At 38.6% G+C, this 18,202-nt stretch overlaps 1 protein-coding gene across 1 annotated transcript in view; it reads left to right on the top strand.

Moving 5' to 3' along the window:
• tspan18b (tetraspanin 18b) overlaps positions 1-18,202 on the top strand; it is a 46,469-nt gene that overhangs the window by 25,702 nt on the left and 2,565 nt on the right. The window contains exons 3-4 of the mRNA XM_081373120.1: positions 11,330-11,425; positions 17,612-17,806. Coding sequence (XP_081229246.1) covers positions 11,330-11,425; positions 17,612-17,806 — 291 coding nt within the window. The remainder of the gene's footprint in view (positions 1-11,329; positions 11,426-17,611; positions 17,807-18,202) is intronic.

The raw sequence follows: 18,202 nt of genomic DNA, 5'->3' as shown, positions 1-18,202 counted from the left end.
AGTTTGACAGATATTGCCAAATTGTATAGGAAAAATGCAAATAATGATTCTTGAGATTTTCTTGTTCCTTTTAACTATTACTTTTAACCGTGCCTCCAAATGCAAATTTAGTTTGTGTATTCTGCATTATGTACATGCTCTCTTTGTGCTTAGGAATGTGTTTTCTCTTCACCACTTTGATAATCATAATCGATACCTCTGGCATGTTACCAGTATAGATGAGATTTGGCCATACATATTAATTGCTTTGTAAATTCATCAGTCAATACAACATGAATCCAGTCCATGCACATGCAAGTCATTTTCCAGCCTTATCCACACAGTACACTTTTCTCGCAGCATATCCAGCAGATAGCTTCATTAAAAAAGAAATGCTTCGCAAAAATGAAGTGAGTGGAAATGCAGTGAAATCATCTTGTTGACAGCGTTGTTTGGCTGGCGGAGAGCTGTTGGTGCACAAAGCCATTGTGACACTGTCAGCAGCAGGGAGGTGATTGTCTTATACCGAAGCAGAATCTATTATTTCTCTCTGTCATGGCTGGGAGCCGGTCTTTGTGGGGAACTGATTTGCATAAAAATTCAGTGCATTAAGATTCCACACACATACCAGCAACACACATACGCGGTGCTCAAAGTTAAAGGTCCCGCTGACAGAGATGCATCAACTGCTCCGTTCACCCCACGAAAGCCCACCCTCAAATGCCAAATAAGCAAAATGTTGATGAAGATCTGTGGTTTGACTTTTATTTATGCCGTTTAAGTTGCTTTGGTAAAGAAAGCATCTCAAAGATGGAAATGAATATCGGCTATCTTGTGCTTACTGCAATTTGTAGATGCGACAAACACAGTTTTTCAAGTTAAACTGATGGTGCTTTATAACAGATGGTTTTTATAACTCTCCATAATAATCATCTGCACACCATCCATCTATAACAATGCTTTCTGGAGATTGGAGCTCTCAAGTGGCCACTTATTGCGCCTGTAATTTCTGAATTTGCGCATCAATGTTTTCACTTTAATCATGTGTTCACTGAAGGAGCTCAAAATACATTTAATTCTGTTCATTTATGATTCTCTGAAATATTTTGTCAGGGGAAAAGCAAGGGGAAGTTATGCTGTATATTATAGGCACTTTTCCACTGCGTGGGATGACTCGGCTCGACTCGACTCGCTTTACTTTGGCTCGGTTTGCTTTTCCACTGCAGTTTAGTACAGCTTCTTAGTACAGCTTATAGACTGATCATTACAGTTGCGCCTCGTCCACTGACCACGATACAGCCATTTCTTTTTTCAAATTGTGCGAACAAATCATGATGATACTGCGGTGGCTGTTGCTGACTATCTAAATTTAGCGGGTTTGGTGTCTCGTGTCGCAAATCCAATGGCGCTGGTTGTGACGATTCTCTCTGACCAATCAGTGATCTGCAGTGTTTATACGTCACATTTTAGTATCAGAACGGCTCGCTTGGAACGTCAACTGAAGTGGTACTAAATAAAAGTAGCAGGTACTAGGTACTGTACACAGTGGAAAACCCCCCAAAAGTGAGCCTTACCCAGCCGTACCATGCAGTGGAAAAGCGGCATATGGATATATGTGTATATATATGTTCAAGAGGAAAATTATATCCGTGGATTAAAAACATTTTTATCCTTTATATTGTGTACACTGGAGATTCCGGGAGCTTTTTCCTATTTAGAACATCTTTCATCATACAGTAAGTCTGTATAATGAAAAGTCTTTCTGTGAGCTCTTTGTCTCCTGAGAAGCACATGATTTGAGTTAATGTGTTTATTGTGGCACAAATGCTTCAAAAATGTAATGTTACTTAAAGGAATGCTTCCTCCTAATAGAGTAATTGTACATCACCATACCATAATGCATACCAAGACTAAATTCCCCTGTATTTTCTAATCACTGTCATCTTCTGTCTGCAATTATGTTTATGGCTGTCATCACCAAACATATGCACTAAGGGACTGATTCAACACGGAGCGTCAACAAACTCCATATTTCACGGCACACCATAGGTCCTCCTCCAGATGGCATGTTTGACAGGCCTGTGAGTGATCACTCATTAGACAAACGCTAGTCCAAGCTGTGCTCCATCTGCAGAAGGCTGCTGCTTTCCGTGTTTGCTCTGACAGGAACTGGTGTTAAGTGGGAACGCCAGACACCCGTCTAGAAACAAAGAGCTGTCCACCTATCCCAACCCCCACCATTTCAACTTAGATTGGGGAATCTATCATAAAAATATGCTGAAATCCTTCCATGTTTGAAGTCATATTTATTCATAATTATGTCCCAGCTAACAGGGAACGTTCTCAGGACTTTGGCTAACGTTCTGGCAAGGTTCTTTCAAAGTTAAGAACACACATTCTTCCAGTAACATTAAATTGAATGTTCATTCAAATATTTTTGGTCTTTAATGTTCTCAAAACATTAGCACAAAAACATTATTCATCTTTCAGGGAACTTTTTTTTTTTTCTAAAAGGTTTTAGTTGGATGTTCATCTAACATTTTTAAATGTTACTACTTGTTTTAGAATGTTTAGAAAATATTAAAAAGTAACGTTCCGCGAATGATTGTAAAATGATCAAATGGAATATTCCATTAACATTGAAAAAACATATATAAAAAATAATGATATTGACCATTCAGGGAATATTCACAAATAACGTTTTCTTAATTTAATGGGAATGTTAACGAAATGTTCTTAGAACATATGTTTTTGTTAGTTGTGGTATTTCTCTCTCTTTAGCTTTTTTCCTGCTTCCAGAATCAGCCAAGACATGAACTTCAGAGCTTAAGTGTGGGGGAGTGTACTGTTTGAACTGTACGTTCTTGAGTTTGTGAGACGTTTGGGAAGAGGTGAGAAGGAGGGGAGAAGATATTTGCCCTGTAGGAGATCTTGTGGACTTTTGATTATTTTGTGTTGACATGCCGAACACAGTGTTTGTGGTCAAACTGTCCATATGTGTTTCTCCCTTCACATAACAATTCAGCACTAATGCCAACCTTACTCTTTAGGTCAGGTCAGGTCAGCTCGACCGTCAATGTTTATAGGAAACAAACTGACCTACACTAAATCACGGGTAACTGTTCTCACTGACAGCGATTAAATAGCTGGAAGTCACCATGTCTGTACTGTTGGTTTCTGGAAGCCATTTATAATTGGCTGTGGTATAATGTGGCGAATAACTGTCTGCATTCCCACAAGTTGTTACTCCGTTAAACCGTTAAAAACTTTTTTTGCATCACCAACAATTGCTTTTGTGTCACCAAAGTTGTCAGTCGCAAACAGTCAGTGAAATGTTCTCTATTCCTGTGCTAGTAAACATGCTGTATCTTTAGCCAGTTAATGAAGACAGAGGTCCATTGTAATGGGATTTTAGTTGTGTAAAATGTTTTCTTCCATTTTATTTGAGGTTTTGAGGTTCAAAGTTCCTGGGAACATTCCCTAAATGGAAATTCATTCACTTTCTGACATTTATTGCTCGGCTTATATCAGATTCTTATGCACTGTGGGATGTTTTTGATTTACCAAGGAAATGATTGTGCAACTTCTCTTTCAAGACCAAAAATATGATGTTCGACTTAAAGGGTAAGAACACAAAATAAACGTTTTAAAAGCACGCAACTTGGCAGATTTATTAATAATAATAATAATAAATGGGAAGAAAGAATAAGAGTGTTAGCTAAAAAACCACTTACTCTGTACTAGTGACTTAATGTTTAATTTAATAAAAAGGGAAAGTCCAGTGCCATGGGAAATCCCTAACTAGTGTTGATATGATCACACTCACCGTGTGATGATGAATCCACACTGTTGAAAGACAGAAAGAGGCTCTGAAGACAAAGACGAAGGACTTCAACCGATCAATGTCTTATCGATCTTGCTGAGATAATGATCTTCTCCATCTGGGATTGATAACTTCACCAGAGGAGCAGATACAATATATGGATTGCAGAAGCATTTAAACAGTGTTATTTTATTTAACAACAAAGATTTTTTTCTCGCTTAGTATGTATGTGAAATTAAGTTTTGTATCGACCTCATTCTGCATTTGAGTAGTAAATTCATTATATTGAATTGCTTGGCATTCATAACTCATAGAAGAAGTTGCTGGTTGGCAATTTTCTATTGTTTTCCTCGTTAATTTTCTTTACTTGGCCGGCACTGACCATTTCCCAATTCCACTGGGTTTCTCTCCTCAGTGAATGCAGCATTCACTGACCTACTGACAAAGATGAAGTGGCTTTATTCATCTGAAACCTGCACCTGCATCTTAACAATGATCTCTGTAATGAACTCCATTCCTCACTGCAGAACATTTCAGAAAGCTTATTACACACAATCTCATATGAGATGCTCAGTAACCAGTATCATTGTAAATGTAGTTCACTTGAATAATAATTATTGTTATTCAACAGTCTGTAGGTGACAACTGACTGTCTTTTGAGTGAGTTAATCATTCAAGTTAATCATTCAACCAGTCTGTTCAAAAATGCTGATTAATTTAGGAATGAAATAAGTCTTATTTTCTTTCTTTTCTTTTCTTTTTTTCTGAAGAATCACACCATTTCATACAAAAGGAAAAATTACTTAATGGCAGCCTGTTTGAAATAACTTCCTTCTGTGAACTGATTTGGCTTCTTATCACAGAATGTGGCAGAAATTATTTTATTTTATAGTATTCTACACTGTGATAAAAGCTATGTTGATTGCCATTGCATTATTAATACATTAACCTTACAAAAATACCCGAGATGGCTTGAAGAACACAGTTAAACCATATACTGTCGCAATGGTGTAATTACCTTCATGTTTAATTAGTCAAAATATCTGTATCTGCATGTGATATTATCATATGTGAACTATTCATTTTAAATATTAGTTTACGCCAATACTGGTATATCGCAGCACCCCAATTCATTCTTTCAACACTTAGGCCTATAGTTAAAGAAAAGCAGAGTAGTTCAGGAACTAAACAGGTGACAGGCTGCATTCAAAATTCGCATACTATACAATATGTGAAAAGAGTATTCATAGTATTCATAAAACAGTAGGTATGCAGATGACCCACTACTTCTGGTGAGATTTTGAAGTGTGCATCGAATGGACAGTTTACTATCCCATGAGGCCATGGGAGCGGAGTTGTGAATGGCAGTGAAGCAACGCAAATGACGTTGATAGGTCACATGACAAGGACGAGGTACGTACTTATTCAAAAAAAGTACCTACTCAGAGAGTATGTGATTTTTAGATGCAGATATGCTCTTTATGAGTCATTGAATCATTCATTCAGCCAATTTGTTCATAAATGACAATTCATTCAGGAACTGTGGCTGAGTCCCAATTCTCCTACTTATACTACGACCTAAAAGTATGTACTTTTTTTGTGATGAAAAAGTAGATACTTTTGAGTGTGTAGCAAAAAAGTATGCACGTTCTGGGACATACTTCGATGACGTCATGCAACGTGAACTTGAACGTGGTTGCCTAGTTACGCACACCGCGACTGTTAACAAAACATTTTACATTTCATTCATTCTTATATATCCAATATAATTTTATTTACTATTCCCATCTTTTTTTCCACAATACATTTACAATGTGTTTACCAAATAGAGGAGTGAAGCAGGGCGTCGTCGTAGATCAACCAAACGCAGGTCGTTTGTGAGGCGGCTGGTTCTGATGTTCATGTGCAAATGTGTGTAACGAAAGCTAGCGCTACTTATTTTCTGAGTTAAAATATTTAAAGTTTATAGTGTAACTATTGTTTAACGTATTTTATACTTAATCTTATACTTATGTATAATACTTAAAAATACCCCGATGAAAATGAACCATGCTTTTACTATAGTAAAAGTGTAAGTTAGTCACCATGTTTCTTTGGTTGGACTGATAAAGTTAACATATGTACAGCCACAGTATTACTACAAATAAGTCAGACAGAAACATCAAAAGAAATACATAAAAAAAGACACTTGCATGACACTGTACTAGAGCCTTTTTATTTATTGTTTTGTAGCCTGCAATGAGGCGCTCGGTATCTTCATCGGACCCTACAAGATAAACACGGTACTTTTTTGGCACAACATAAACCCATTAATATTACGAGACAATAAAATATAACTTTAATTAGGGTTAAACATTTGAATTCTTACACTTAAAAACTGAGGGCGCATCTCCGTTGCTGCATCCGACTGCCAGGTTTACATCACCATCATCACCGCAAAGCTCCTCCCTCCCGCACGCAATGGGTTGTGGGCAATATTAGCCGTTAGAGTGTGCATTGATCTGCACTTCGAATTCTAACCGGAAATAGTAGACCATCCGGGTATCTTTGGAATACTCATTTCAACATGCTACGATTTGGGACGTACTAATTCTAGTTTCGCATACTATTTAGGACGGATAGTATGAGAATTGGGACTCAGCATTTGTGTTACTTGGTGGTACTTTGTTTGGATTTGCGTTGGCTGAGCAAAAACAAAGTAACTGGCGACATTGTGCTTAAAGTGGAAGTTACAAAATATGAACTGCTTCTTGTTTATTGAATTTTTGTATAAAAGTAACATTACACTGGCGATTGTGCTGTTTTCTGAATCTCATCAAGAAGTAATTTGTTTCACTGGAGGCTTTCTCTAAATCTAAATCAGGTCATTGTTTATGAGTCAGCTGGTCTGGTGAATGAGCTTTGGCACTGCAGGCCTTTTGTGCCCAATTCAACATTTAAATTCTCCTTCAAAGGACAAGAAATCCATTGGTTCTTATCACTTGTCTTATCCAAATGATCACTGATGAACCACTAAAAGCTTTAGGCTCATTATAGACTATAGTTTTCATTAATTATACAGCCAAATATGGCAATTAGTCATTACTATGTTCCCTTATATATGTGGGTTAACTGTCTTCATGAAAATATTGTTGCTACATTAGCTTTTGCAGACTCTAAAGCTGAGAAGCATGTGACTTATTCTGCCCAAATTGGAGGTTCATTAAGGTACTTTATATGCCTGCTGGTTTGACCATGCTGTCATGCCCCTTCCCCGGCACTGTATTCGGTCTCAGCTAGCATGTTATCCATTTCCACATGCATTATAAAAATGCTTACATGGACAATTAGATTTGCTAAATTCCCTTAAATGGTGCACTATTGATGTACGCACACTCACATAGACATAGTGTAGTTGTGACTAGCTATTCAAGCTGTGCATTGAATAGAACAATTAGGAGTCATCTTATTCATTGAGGGTGAAGAAGTTCAGTGTTTTTGTGAATCCTGTGTTTCATGCTTTATTGCTCTTTATGTATGCAAGCTCATGGCTGATGGGGGAAGGCTGACCAGCACACAGTGTCCTTGTCCTTGAGCTAATGATCTTGTCCCAGTTAGCAGGGTAAGAATGACTAAAGCGGACAGTGGATTAATCAAGTTAAAAGTGTCAGCCCCAAGGAGAGTCTCTTCAACCTGTTTGTTAAAGTATGGTTTTCAAAAAGAAACCTCAGAGAGAATAAGTGACTTCATTTTCTGATAGATATGAGAGTGGTCATTTCCTTTGAACGCTCAGCAATGATGCAAGGATGTTGTGGGTGTTGCTGTGCAGTTGCTAAGGTGTTCTCGGTGCTCTCTAGTTTCTAGACCATTGCTAGGGTGTTTTTATTTGTGTGTGGGTGAGTGGCTTTATATGAACGTATCTCTGAAAACAAATAACTGTATCCATGGCATTTTCTTTTCACCTTACTTCTGTGTAATGCATAATAATGTGGTGTTAATAAGCCAGTGATGCTTTGTGTAACCACAGTAACTGCTGTATTTTAGCTTTTCTGTAAGCGCCACCTACTGTCAGAGAGTGAATTTGCATTTTCAATCAGCTTGTCTGGCATTTTTGTTGAGACCTATTATAGGGCCAGTTCACACTGCACCAACGGACGGTGACAGACGCTTTATCAGGTTTTATCAGATCAGTGTGTTACCCCCGTCGGAATCTGATTGACCATGATGAATCTGCGTTTGTTGGTCTTGGAAGTTGGAAGTGCTTGTTCTGATCTTTGCTGTTCTGGTGACTTTCGCTGTTGGTCTGCGTCTATCGTTTCAGTGTGAATTGGTCTTTATATGAAAAAAAAAATTATTTATAATTTTAACATTTCCATTTTCTTTAAAACTGTTTTAAATGCTGAAACCTAAGGTTTACATTTACATTTTTGTCAAAACAGAATTATTTTAACTAAAGTTGTTCAAATCAGTCCACCAAAAAAGACTGTACTTGATTACGTAAGTAATAGCACACCTCTTCCGACTCAATACTAGAAAAGCATGTATATTAAATATATATTTAAATACGAAACCTTCAAAGTATTGTAATGTACCATTGTCTTATTTTTGAAAATATTCTTGGCAGAAATAGAACTGGTTTGCATAAGTATTCTCTGTATATCTGTGAATTGCAGAAATGCAAAGTTTGCAGAATAAAAACAAAAATGTTATTAATGCAACAAAAAAAACTGATTTGCATAAGCATTCAATCTCTGCACTGCAGGAATGAAAAGTTTACACGGATGAAAAACAATAGCACTAATGAGCGCCTTACAATTGACCTCTACTTGTGAATCGTTATAGTAAATACCAACATTTCCTGGATAGAAACCCTACAGTGAAGGGATCATTATTGAGGTTGTGAATCTAAAACATTCATGAAAATATTTCCCTTCCAAATGTAAGCTTCTTATCTACATTTTTGCTGTTAATTTGAGATGGTATGTGTGCGGTTTTTCCCAGTCTGAAAAAGTCAAACAGGAAATATTAGCAACTGGAATTATTTTCGCTCTAGATTGTAGGTCAGTAAAGCAAAAATAGAAGATTTTGTGTGTTAGCTATGAGTGTATCACATGAAAAGAGTTGTATGGGTTTAGTCTCATGTGATAGTGGGGGTAGGGAATGTTTGTTTCTTTCTGTGGATGCTGACTGTGTACGTGTCAACTAATGTATGAGAGCAACAAGCAACTGTCTCTTTTCATATCCACACATGCTATTGATCTGCCCTCGTGCACTTTTGCTTTGCTTTAGATATTTGATGGATGTGTTTCTGTTTTCGTTGTGTGTGAGACTACAAAGACGAGTCTTGGAACCTAAACAACCAAACTGTGCGTTTGGTCTCATTATCAGAGACCCCATGCTTTGGAATAATGAGCTGAACTCAAATCAGTCTTCATCATGTTGTTGGCTTTGTGTGTATCACCACTGAAGCTCTTTGGACTGCATAAATGTGCCACAACAAGCATGTACTGTAGCTTCACTGCAGACCTTTCTGTTATATGTAGCTATGTATGTTTGATTGATGATGACTGCAGTGCTGTGGGAGTCTTGGGAAAATTCCCTGTTTATTCTGCACTTTCTCCACAGCCAGCCCCGATCCGCAGGCAGTTTGATTTATACTGGCATCCAAGATGCTTTACACCAGTGCGCTCCAACTGGGAGTGTGTTGGTCTCTCGCACTCAGCAAGCAAGTTTTTACACATAACCAGAGAAACGGCTTCTCAGATGTGGATCCAAATTTTGCAGGCCCACATTTTTAAAGCTTTTACGCAGTTCTCTGCCCGCGCTCCCACGTCCAGCTGCTAATGGTTGTGCCGACCTGCAAAGAACAATCGAATTACGCAATAGGGGTCATCAGATGCTACTAATGAAAGCTTTAATCTATGCAAACCCTAATTAAAACCCCGTGGTTTGGCCTTTATTAAGAATGAGGGTAATTAAAACACTAATTGCCCTCAGCGTGCTATAAGCACTTTTCTGACACGTTTGAAACTAGGGCCCTCAGTTTAATTGAAAGGATTTATTAAACACTTTCTATATTTCTTTGGGAAGTGAAGGATTATTACTATTAAGTGTCATATTACAAAGACATTATTTATTTCCTATTATAAACTTTACTAAATGCCTTTTATATAAATATTTATTTGTATAAGTGTGTTTTCAGGTAGTGTCCAACATGCACAAATTAAAAATACTTTCTAAATAGTCTTTAATAAACAAACTAACATACCCTGGTCTCATAGCAGGAGAGATACAGGAACACAGTCACACTAAGCTAAGACAATAAGCGAAAGGGCAAACATATATATACAAACACAAGCAATTAAACAAGACACAGGTGTAAATCATAGGTAACCATAGTAACAAACAAGGATCTTATAAGTAACAAAGGAAACAGAACTAAACTGCAATGAAGCACAAAACACAGAAACATAGAAATGGAAAGACAACTAAACCAAACATAACCCTGACAAGTATAGTGTATGTATATACTGTACATTGGTATAAATGTCTCTATATATTCCTCTCAATTTTTTCTCTGTTCCCCTTCTAGTCACTAATTTGAAACCTGCTCTATATTACCTTTTTTGTGTGGTTACCAGACACAGAACTAACTCCTCAATAAAGATCTATAGAGCTCTAGGAAACCATATTGGGTGAGACCAGGTGAGCCAAAAAACAACACAGGGTGAGCCAAAAAAAAGTCTTTTGAGAAAGTTCTGCCAGAGCATAATAGGATTGCTTCTGACAAGATAGGAAAGTACAAAGAAAACAAGATGGAAGTAGGGAAAACAAAAAGAAAGGTCATGGTTAGTGTACTTGTCATCAAGCCACATTCTATTTCTAGCTCCAAGTCAACTCAAGTGATTTTTCCCAGCCTTTCTCCTCCACAGATTTCTCACTGCTATGATTACTATATCTGGTAATAACACTTGTGATCCATCATGTATTGTTGGTTGCAACAAGACTTGTGGTATTAGCACTGCACAGCGAGATACGGTTGCACTCAAACATATATTTAAGGATGACACCCTGATGTAATACACCCTCTTCGTGTTGTCTGAGTAATGGTAGGGTATTTCTGCTAGTGCTGGCTGTTAGCACTCTCCGAGAACTAATGAAAAAGGCCCCATTTCATTTAAGGAAAGTGGCACCGTAATAGGCCTTCATCCTAGAGAGTGCTTTTTCAGGTAAAGGGATGGTCTGCTGAAACACAAGATCATTAATTACACTAAAAGGGAGGCTGTGCCTTTAAAAAAGAAAAGTATGGCCATTTTAGTATGCACACGGGAACCCTGAATTTATTTAGTTTGAATGCACTTAAAATACAGGTTTTTGCTGAAAGGCTCTTTTTGATGCTTTATTCAGAGCTGTAACAACTGTGTGAACCTTTTAAGTTTGAAGAGAGCACTTTAGTGTGCCGAGTGTCAACATGTGTAGATGAAAGGCTGGATTGTGAATGTTTCAGATTAAGTTCAGAGATGACGCTATGTTTGTTTCTCTTCCAAGGGGCTCGGGGAGGCTTCAGCGAGGGGGACGAGCATGGAAGGAGACTGCCTCAGCTGCATCAAGTACCTCATGTTCGTCTTCAACTTCCTTATCTTTGTGAGTATTTATCTGTATGGCTTTGATATACACTTTTCATTTGATCTTCCAGAGAAGTATAAAGGGAACGAGACAGACTACTCTTAGAAAAATGAATGAGAGAAACTGCAACGGAATGGAAGTCTTGGCTTTCAGTTAAACAGCCCATCACCTTTTTGATATTGTTTGTTGTCTCTTGAATGCACATTAGCATAGCTGGGCCGGTAACAGCTTGTGAGTGTTACCAAGATGGCCGCCAAATTAATTCAGTTAGTTTAAGCTTGAAAAGTTTGACAGAATTTTGTTTTTTATGTTTGAGCTCTCGTATACTGTACATACAGGACCGTTCAAAAGTTTGATTTTTAAAGACATACTTTAATTCAGCAAGGATGCATTAAATAGATTTTGACGTCACAAAATATGTCTATTTCAAATAAATGCTGTTCTTTTGAACATTCTATCAGATTCCTGAAAACATTTATCACATTTTCCACACCAAAAAATCATAAGAATGATTTCTGAAGGATCATGTGACACTAAAGACTAGCGTTATAATGCTGAAAATTCAGCTTGTGGCTTGATATTATTCATAATTAGCACTCCTTTTAAAGTGTGTAATTTTAATTTTATATTCACACAGTATATTTCCCCCAACATTCATCCTGTAGACTGTTATGATTCACAGATTTATAGCAGAACAACTACTTGTTTAAGCATGTTAAAGCAACATGGGGGAAGAGACGGAGCGAGAGAAAGGGGAAGAGACAGAAAGTGCTTCTTTGATCATCTATCTAGGTTGACGACGTAAATGCCCACTGTGGGATTGGCATAGACAGGAAGATTTGGACTCATTTCGTTTTCGACTGAATTCATTATGACCGCCGCTAGCGTAGCTAGCGAAAGCGGTCATATAGGGATTGTCAAAGTTTTTTTTTTTTTTTTTCGTCACCTAACTGAATTTTTCGTCAACGATACCAGGGACACCGAAGCACCGGGGAACATGAAATTTGGTGGGCATGTAGCCCCACTAGACTTCTAAGGAAAAATTTCGTTTGGTCCCCGGGGGCCACTCCCCCCCCGCGCTGGGCCCCCCCAAACCCAAAAAAATGCAGTTTTTCCTAAATAACTACCTGAACCGTGGCACCGAGGATGAAGAAATTTTTATGGTATGTTGGTCTACTAGACTTTTACGGAAAAATTTCGTTTGGTCCCCGGGGGCCACTCCCCCCCCGCGCTGGGGCCCCCGTAAATTTTTCGTCAACGATACCAGGGACACCGAAGCACCGGGGAACATGAGATTTGGTGGGCATGTAGCCCCACTACACTTCTACGGAAAAATTTCGTTTGGTCCCCGGGGGCCACTCCCCCCCGCGCTGGGCCCCCCCAAACCCAAAAAAATGCAGTTTTTCCTAAATAACTACCTGAACCGTGGCACCGAGGATGAAGACATTTTTATGGTATGTTGGTCTACTAGACTTTTACGGAAAAATTTTGTTTGTTTCCTGGGGGCCACTTCCCCCCCTGCGCTGGGGCCCCCGTAAATTTTTATTTTTTGGTAATTTTTTATGGTATGTTGCTCTTAAGGGCCCACATCAACCTAGGCCATAATCACTCATTTGTGATTTGCGCCCCTCCCATAAAAAATGAAAATGCAATATTATTCTGCTTTAATCGCCCCTATCTTCAGTGGAGATGTTCAGAACTGCACCATATTTCATGTGTATGATTAACTTGACATCCTCTGGGGGTATCCTCTGCTAAGTTTCGTAGAATTTCATCCATGGGGGGGGTATAAAATAAATTCATTTATGTGCACATTTAGTGACTGTACACTCATCGGCCTGTAGATGGTGCTGTTGAGCGAAGGGTTGCTGGTTTAGGATGATACTGTCACACACATACATGCAGGAATACCAACAAACGCAAGCATGCACACACACTGACATCCACGCACAGACACACACCCATACACACACATACAAATCCACATGCACAGACACACACACACAAACACACACGCGCACACATGTACGCACACATACATACACGCACAGACACACACACACACACACACACACACACACACACACACACAGACACACACATACACAAACACACACACATACATACAGACACACACACACACACACACAGACAGACATGCACATACTACTACTTTTTTTAGGTATATACATAAACACGCAATACAGCCAAATTACTCCACGTCATTTATTTTTGTGGAAAGTCAGTGCAGGCCTGAGCGGCGGTCATATTTTGTACCGCGATGCGGTACATCTAGTTATTTCCCTAACAGCAAGAATGATGTGATGTACACTTGTAAGTGCAACGCTAACAATAAAATATCTTGTTTTAGTTCAAATAAATGCTAATATAATTCTCTGAAATCCATTTAATATGCTAAAAACAGTGTCTCATGTTTATTCAACCCTAAAAACTATTACAAAAGCAATTTAGTGATACTGTCAAGCTGTTTATTGGATCTGTTTATGACAAAAATAGCTGCTGTGACAGGACTCCGCTTGACAGACACATTGCTAATGCCATCCATGAAAAGAATTCCATGTTTGACTCACAGGAGAGAGAGACTGAGGAACATGGTTTTGTGTGAGGCTCTTATCTCAGAACCCACCGTACACACACACACACGCACACACACATCTTGAGATGCTTAATCACCAGTCTGGTGTCTGCTCAAACCTTCATCTGTGTGTGTTTGTGACCGACGGGATGGTGGAAGGGTATCACTTTGACAGGTAGAGGATTGTGGGAAGCTGCAAAAGAAACAGCCGTGTTTCCCAGCCCCCACTCGGCTGTCTTTGAGTCGCCTGTTAAAACTCCGTATGCTCCTCTATCCATTCACCTTCCCCCTCCTCCCGGGAAGCGTTCACTTTCAGTAGCCGTTTACTCAAAAATGATTTATTTTCAGCAGTAGAGCCCATTAGTTCTCTCTCTGCTCGCTGGCACGTTAACCTTTGTGTTCACTTTACCAAGTAATGTGCGAACATCTCAGCAATTTGCGGTGCACAATAATTTTTCATATTTATCACGATCATTAATCCCGCACTGCAAAAGAATCAGTTTTTCAGGGTTTTTTTTTATTAGAGGATATTAATTGGATATTATTGGACATTGGTTTCGGAGAATGTGTCTTGAATGTAAGAGTGTATTTTGTTTTGTGCCCTTGGTAGAATTCTTTTGCTGTTTTTAAGCATTTACTAAGAAACAAAATGCCAAAGACATGTTTTTCTGGATCCATACCATTGTAATAACATGCTTTTTGGGTATTTATGGTGAAAATACCATTCATTGTGTATCAAAGTATCATGTATAAGTATCATGTAAATACTAGTATGGGACATGAATATGATTATAACAAAACAGTAAAAGGAATTTTTATGAAACATTAAGGACATCTTGAACCGGAAGTTGCAGCCAACTTTACGTCAGTATAGTGATGTATTTTCCGAGTGAAACAGAATATTGAATGAGAAAAATAGAGGCCATGGTGGATTATTTTTTCCCGTTGGGAACAGACTGACAGTTGGATGGGATGTTCTATCCAAGCAGTCAAACTGATGGCATCAGAGAAGGAAGCCCATTCTAGAGTGGAAGTACATTTTCAGATTTTGATCAAAGATTACAAAGACAAAAAAAAAAAAAAAAAAAATTGTGAATCAGCTTGCACGGATGAATTGCTCACCACATCACATAAATAAGTAAATAGGGTCAATTTTGATTTTTGTGCCGACTTTAAAGGGTTAGTTCACCCAAAAATAAAAATAAAAATTCTGTCAGTAATTACTCACCCTCATGTTGTTCCAACCCCGTAACCAACTTTCGTTCATCTTCGGAACACAAATTAAAATATTTTTGATTAAATCTGAGTGCTGTCTCACTCCTCCACAGGCTTATGGACACGTTAACTTGCTGGCCCAGAAAATGTATTAAAGACATTGTTAATATAGTCCAAGTGACTCCAGTGGCTCAATCTTAAGTTTATAAAGCGACGAGAATACTTTTTGTGCGCAAAAACAAACAAATGTAACGACTTTATTCCACTTTTCATTTCCTTCTCTCTGGGCCTCGAGTCTTTTCACGTAGTGTAATAGCGTAGCGCGTCTGTGTTGCACGTCAACACGTATCACACACATGACCAGCGTCACCCAATAGTGAGCCTACGTGGTGACGTGCAACACAGACGCGCTACGCTATTACACTACGTGAAAAGACTGGATGTCCAGAGAGAAGGAAATGAAAAGTGGAATAAAGTCGTTATTTTTGTTTGTTTTTGCGCACAAAAAGTATTCTCGTTGCTTTATAAACTTAAGATTGAGCCACTGGAGTCACTTGGACTATATTAACAATGTCTTTGATACATTTTCTGGGCCAGCAAGTTATAGTGTCCATAAGCCTGTGGAGGAGTGAGACAGCACTCAGATTTAATCAAAAATATCTTAATTTGTGTTCCGAAGATGAACGAAAGTCTTACGGGGTTCGAACAACATGAGGGTGAGTAATTACTGACAGAATTTTCCTTTTTGGGTGAACTAACCCTTTAAGGCCAGTTATATTATTTTGTAGTCTTGCTTAAGATTTTTAGTTTTTTTACAAGGTTTTTCATTTACTGGCGATTAAAGGAGAACTCCGGTCAATTTTAACATTGAGCTCATTTTTTTGTAAATTTGGAGTGCTGTCAATACAGAGAACAACGACAAAAATCGGTGTTGCCTACACCATGTTATCCTCTTTTTAAAATTTGCACCCTGTTGACTTCAGTGGGGCAATATTTAAACCTGCTTTTAGCCTCTTAACATCCTTGATGTGTCATTACAAGTGCACAGGTCATGTGAGTGATTCCTTCAGAGTGAACGCGAGTCAATCTGACTGCAGTAGATGTGAAAGATGGGGATAAAAATTATGTTTATTCAGCCAGCGCAAATACCTGTATTTACATCCTGTTTTCGGTCGAAGTCCACAGTAGTCGATTGTCGAGTTCACGCGCGTGATCATAGGTACTAAACCAATGCGCGTGAACTCGACAATCGATTACTATGGACTTCGACCGAAAACAGGATGTAAATACAGGTATGTGCGCTGGCTGAATAAACATAATTTTTATCCCTATCTTTCACATCTACTGCAGTCAGATTCACTCGTGATCACTCTGAAGGAATCACTCACATTGGCTGTGCACTTGTAATGACACATCAAGGATGTTAAGAGGCTAAAAGCAGGTTTAGTACTTGCCCCATTGAAGTCAACAGGGTGCAAATTTTAAAAAGAGGATAACACGGTGTAGACAACACCGATTTTTGTCGTTGTTCTCTGTATTGACAGCACTCCAAATGTACAAAAAAATGAGCTCAATGTTAAAATTGACCAGAGTTCTCCTTTAAGTAAAAAGATATTTGAAATCATACTATTTTGGGTTTAAAAAAAAGTCCTGTTTTGAAAAAAGGCTTAACCCCCATGAAAAGACCGACTGTGGCCAAAAACAGTTGGCTGGCAAGTGGGGAACGTCTAAACTGTAATAAATAGTTTTCCGTAATTGGTCAGGAGTTGATTGCAGTGTGAAGGGTGTGTGAAGTGGCCCCATGTTAACTGCTCCAATCACAATGAAGATTCATTTGAGATTCATATGCCTGGACCAACAATAGTTATTGAACTTGTGTTTATCTATAGGTAAATGGATACTTCAATTCTGTCAACATTTACTCATTCCAAACCTGTATGACTTTCTTTCTTGTGTGGAACACAAAAGAAGGTACTTTTGAAGAATGTTGGTGACCAAACAGTTTTGTTTTCCATTGACTTCTTCCATAGCATTTTGAGACATTTTTCACTATATCTTTTAATGTTCCACAGAAGAAAAAGTCATACAGGTTTAGAACTACATGAGGGTGAGTAAATTATGGGTCAAACTATTTGCATATGGTGACAAATGTTGCCGTATTACTGTTGCCCTTTTTATCTATCGTAGGTAAACCTCACTTATTTTACTGTATATACTGTAAAGCGTTTAGGCTATTCAAAATGGAATATTGCTTATGCAAATGAGAAGTTTGTGTGTATGCGTGTATTGTATTGTATGTATGTATGTGTGTGTGTGTGAGTGGCAAATTGAAAAATGACGCAAACTTGACTGTCGTAATCTTAAGTGTCTTCTGTCTGTCTCCATCTCCTCAGCTGGGCGGCTCCTTCCTCCTTGGTGTCGGGGTGTGGGTGGTGGTGGACCCCACAGGTTTTCGGGAGATAGTGGCAGCCAACCCCCTTCTCTTCACAGGCGTCTACATCATCCTGGCCATGGGGGGCATGCTCTTCCTGCTGGGGTTCCTGGGCTGCTGCGGAGCCATACGAGAAAACAAGTGTCTGCTGCTTTTTGTAAGTCACAGTATATTTGAGAGGACAATATATTTCAATAACACTGCACCAATAAAGTTTGTGCCACTTACTGCAGGTTGAAATACAGTAGCAGAATCCGGTTGCCAGTCCTGTTTTATAGTGCTAAACACGGTTATCTTCGGTTTGGCTACCTTCACACTGTCAGTTTTTGGGATTGACAACCACATGTGCTTACAGTTTCGAAATGTCCCGTTCAAACAGCAAGTCGAATACCGTCTGTATGAACGTGCAACGGGAGTCGAGCCCGTATTCTCTTACCAGCAATCATAGCGACAGTGACCAAACTAGTATCAAAGATGGCGACGTCCATAAAACTGAAAAGTCATCACTTTTGATACGACAAGAGTCCAATCGAACAACGTATTCATCTGTCAA

This window comes from Scardinius erythrophthalmus, assembly GCF_964197995.2.
Source record: "Scardinius erythrophthalmus genome assembly, chromosome: 8".
Lineage (NCBI taxonomy): Eukaryota > Metazoa > Chordata > Actinopteri > Cypriniformes > Leuciscidae > Scardinius > Scardinius erythrophthalmus.
Note: the sequence above shows the minus strand (reverse complement) of the source record. Positions and strands in the feature narration are given on the sequence as shown.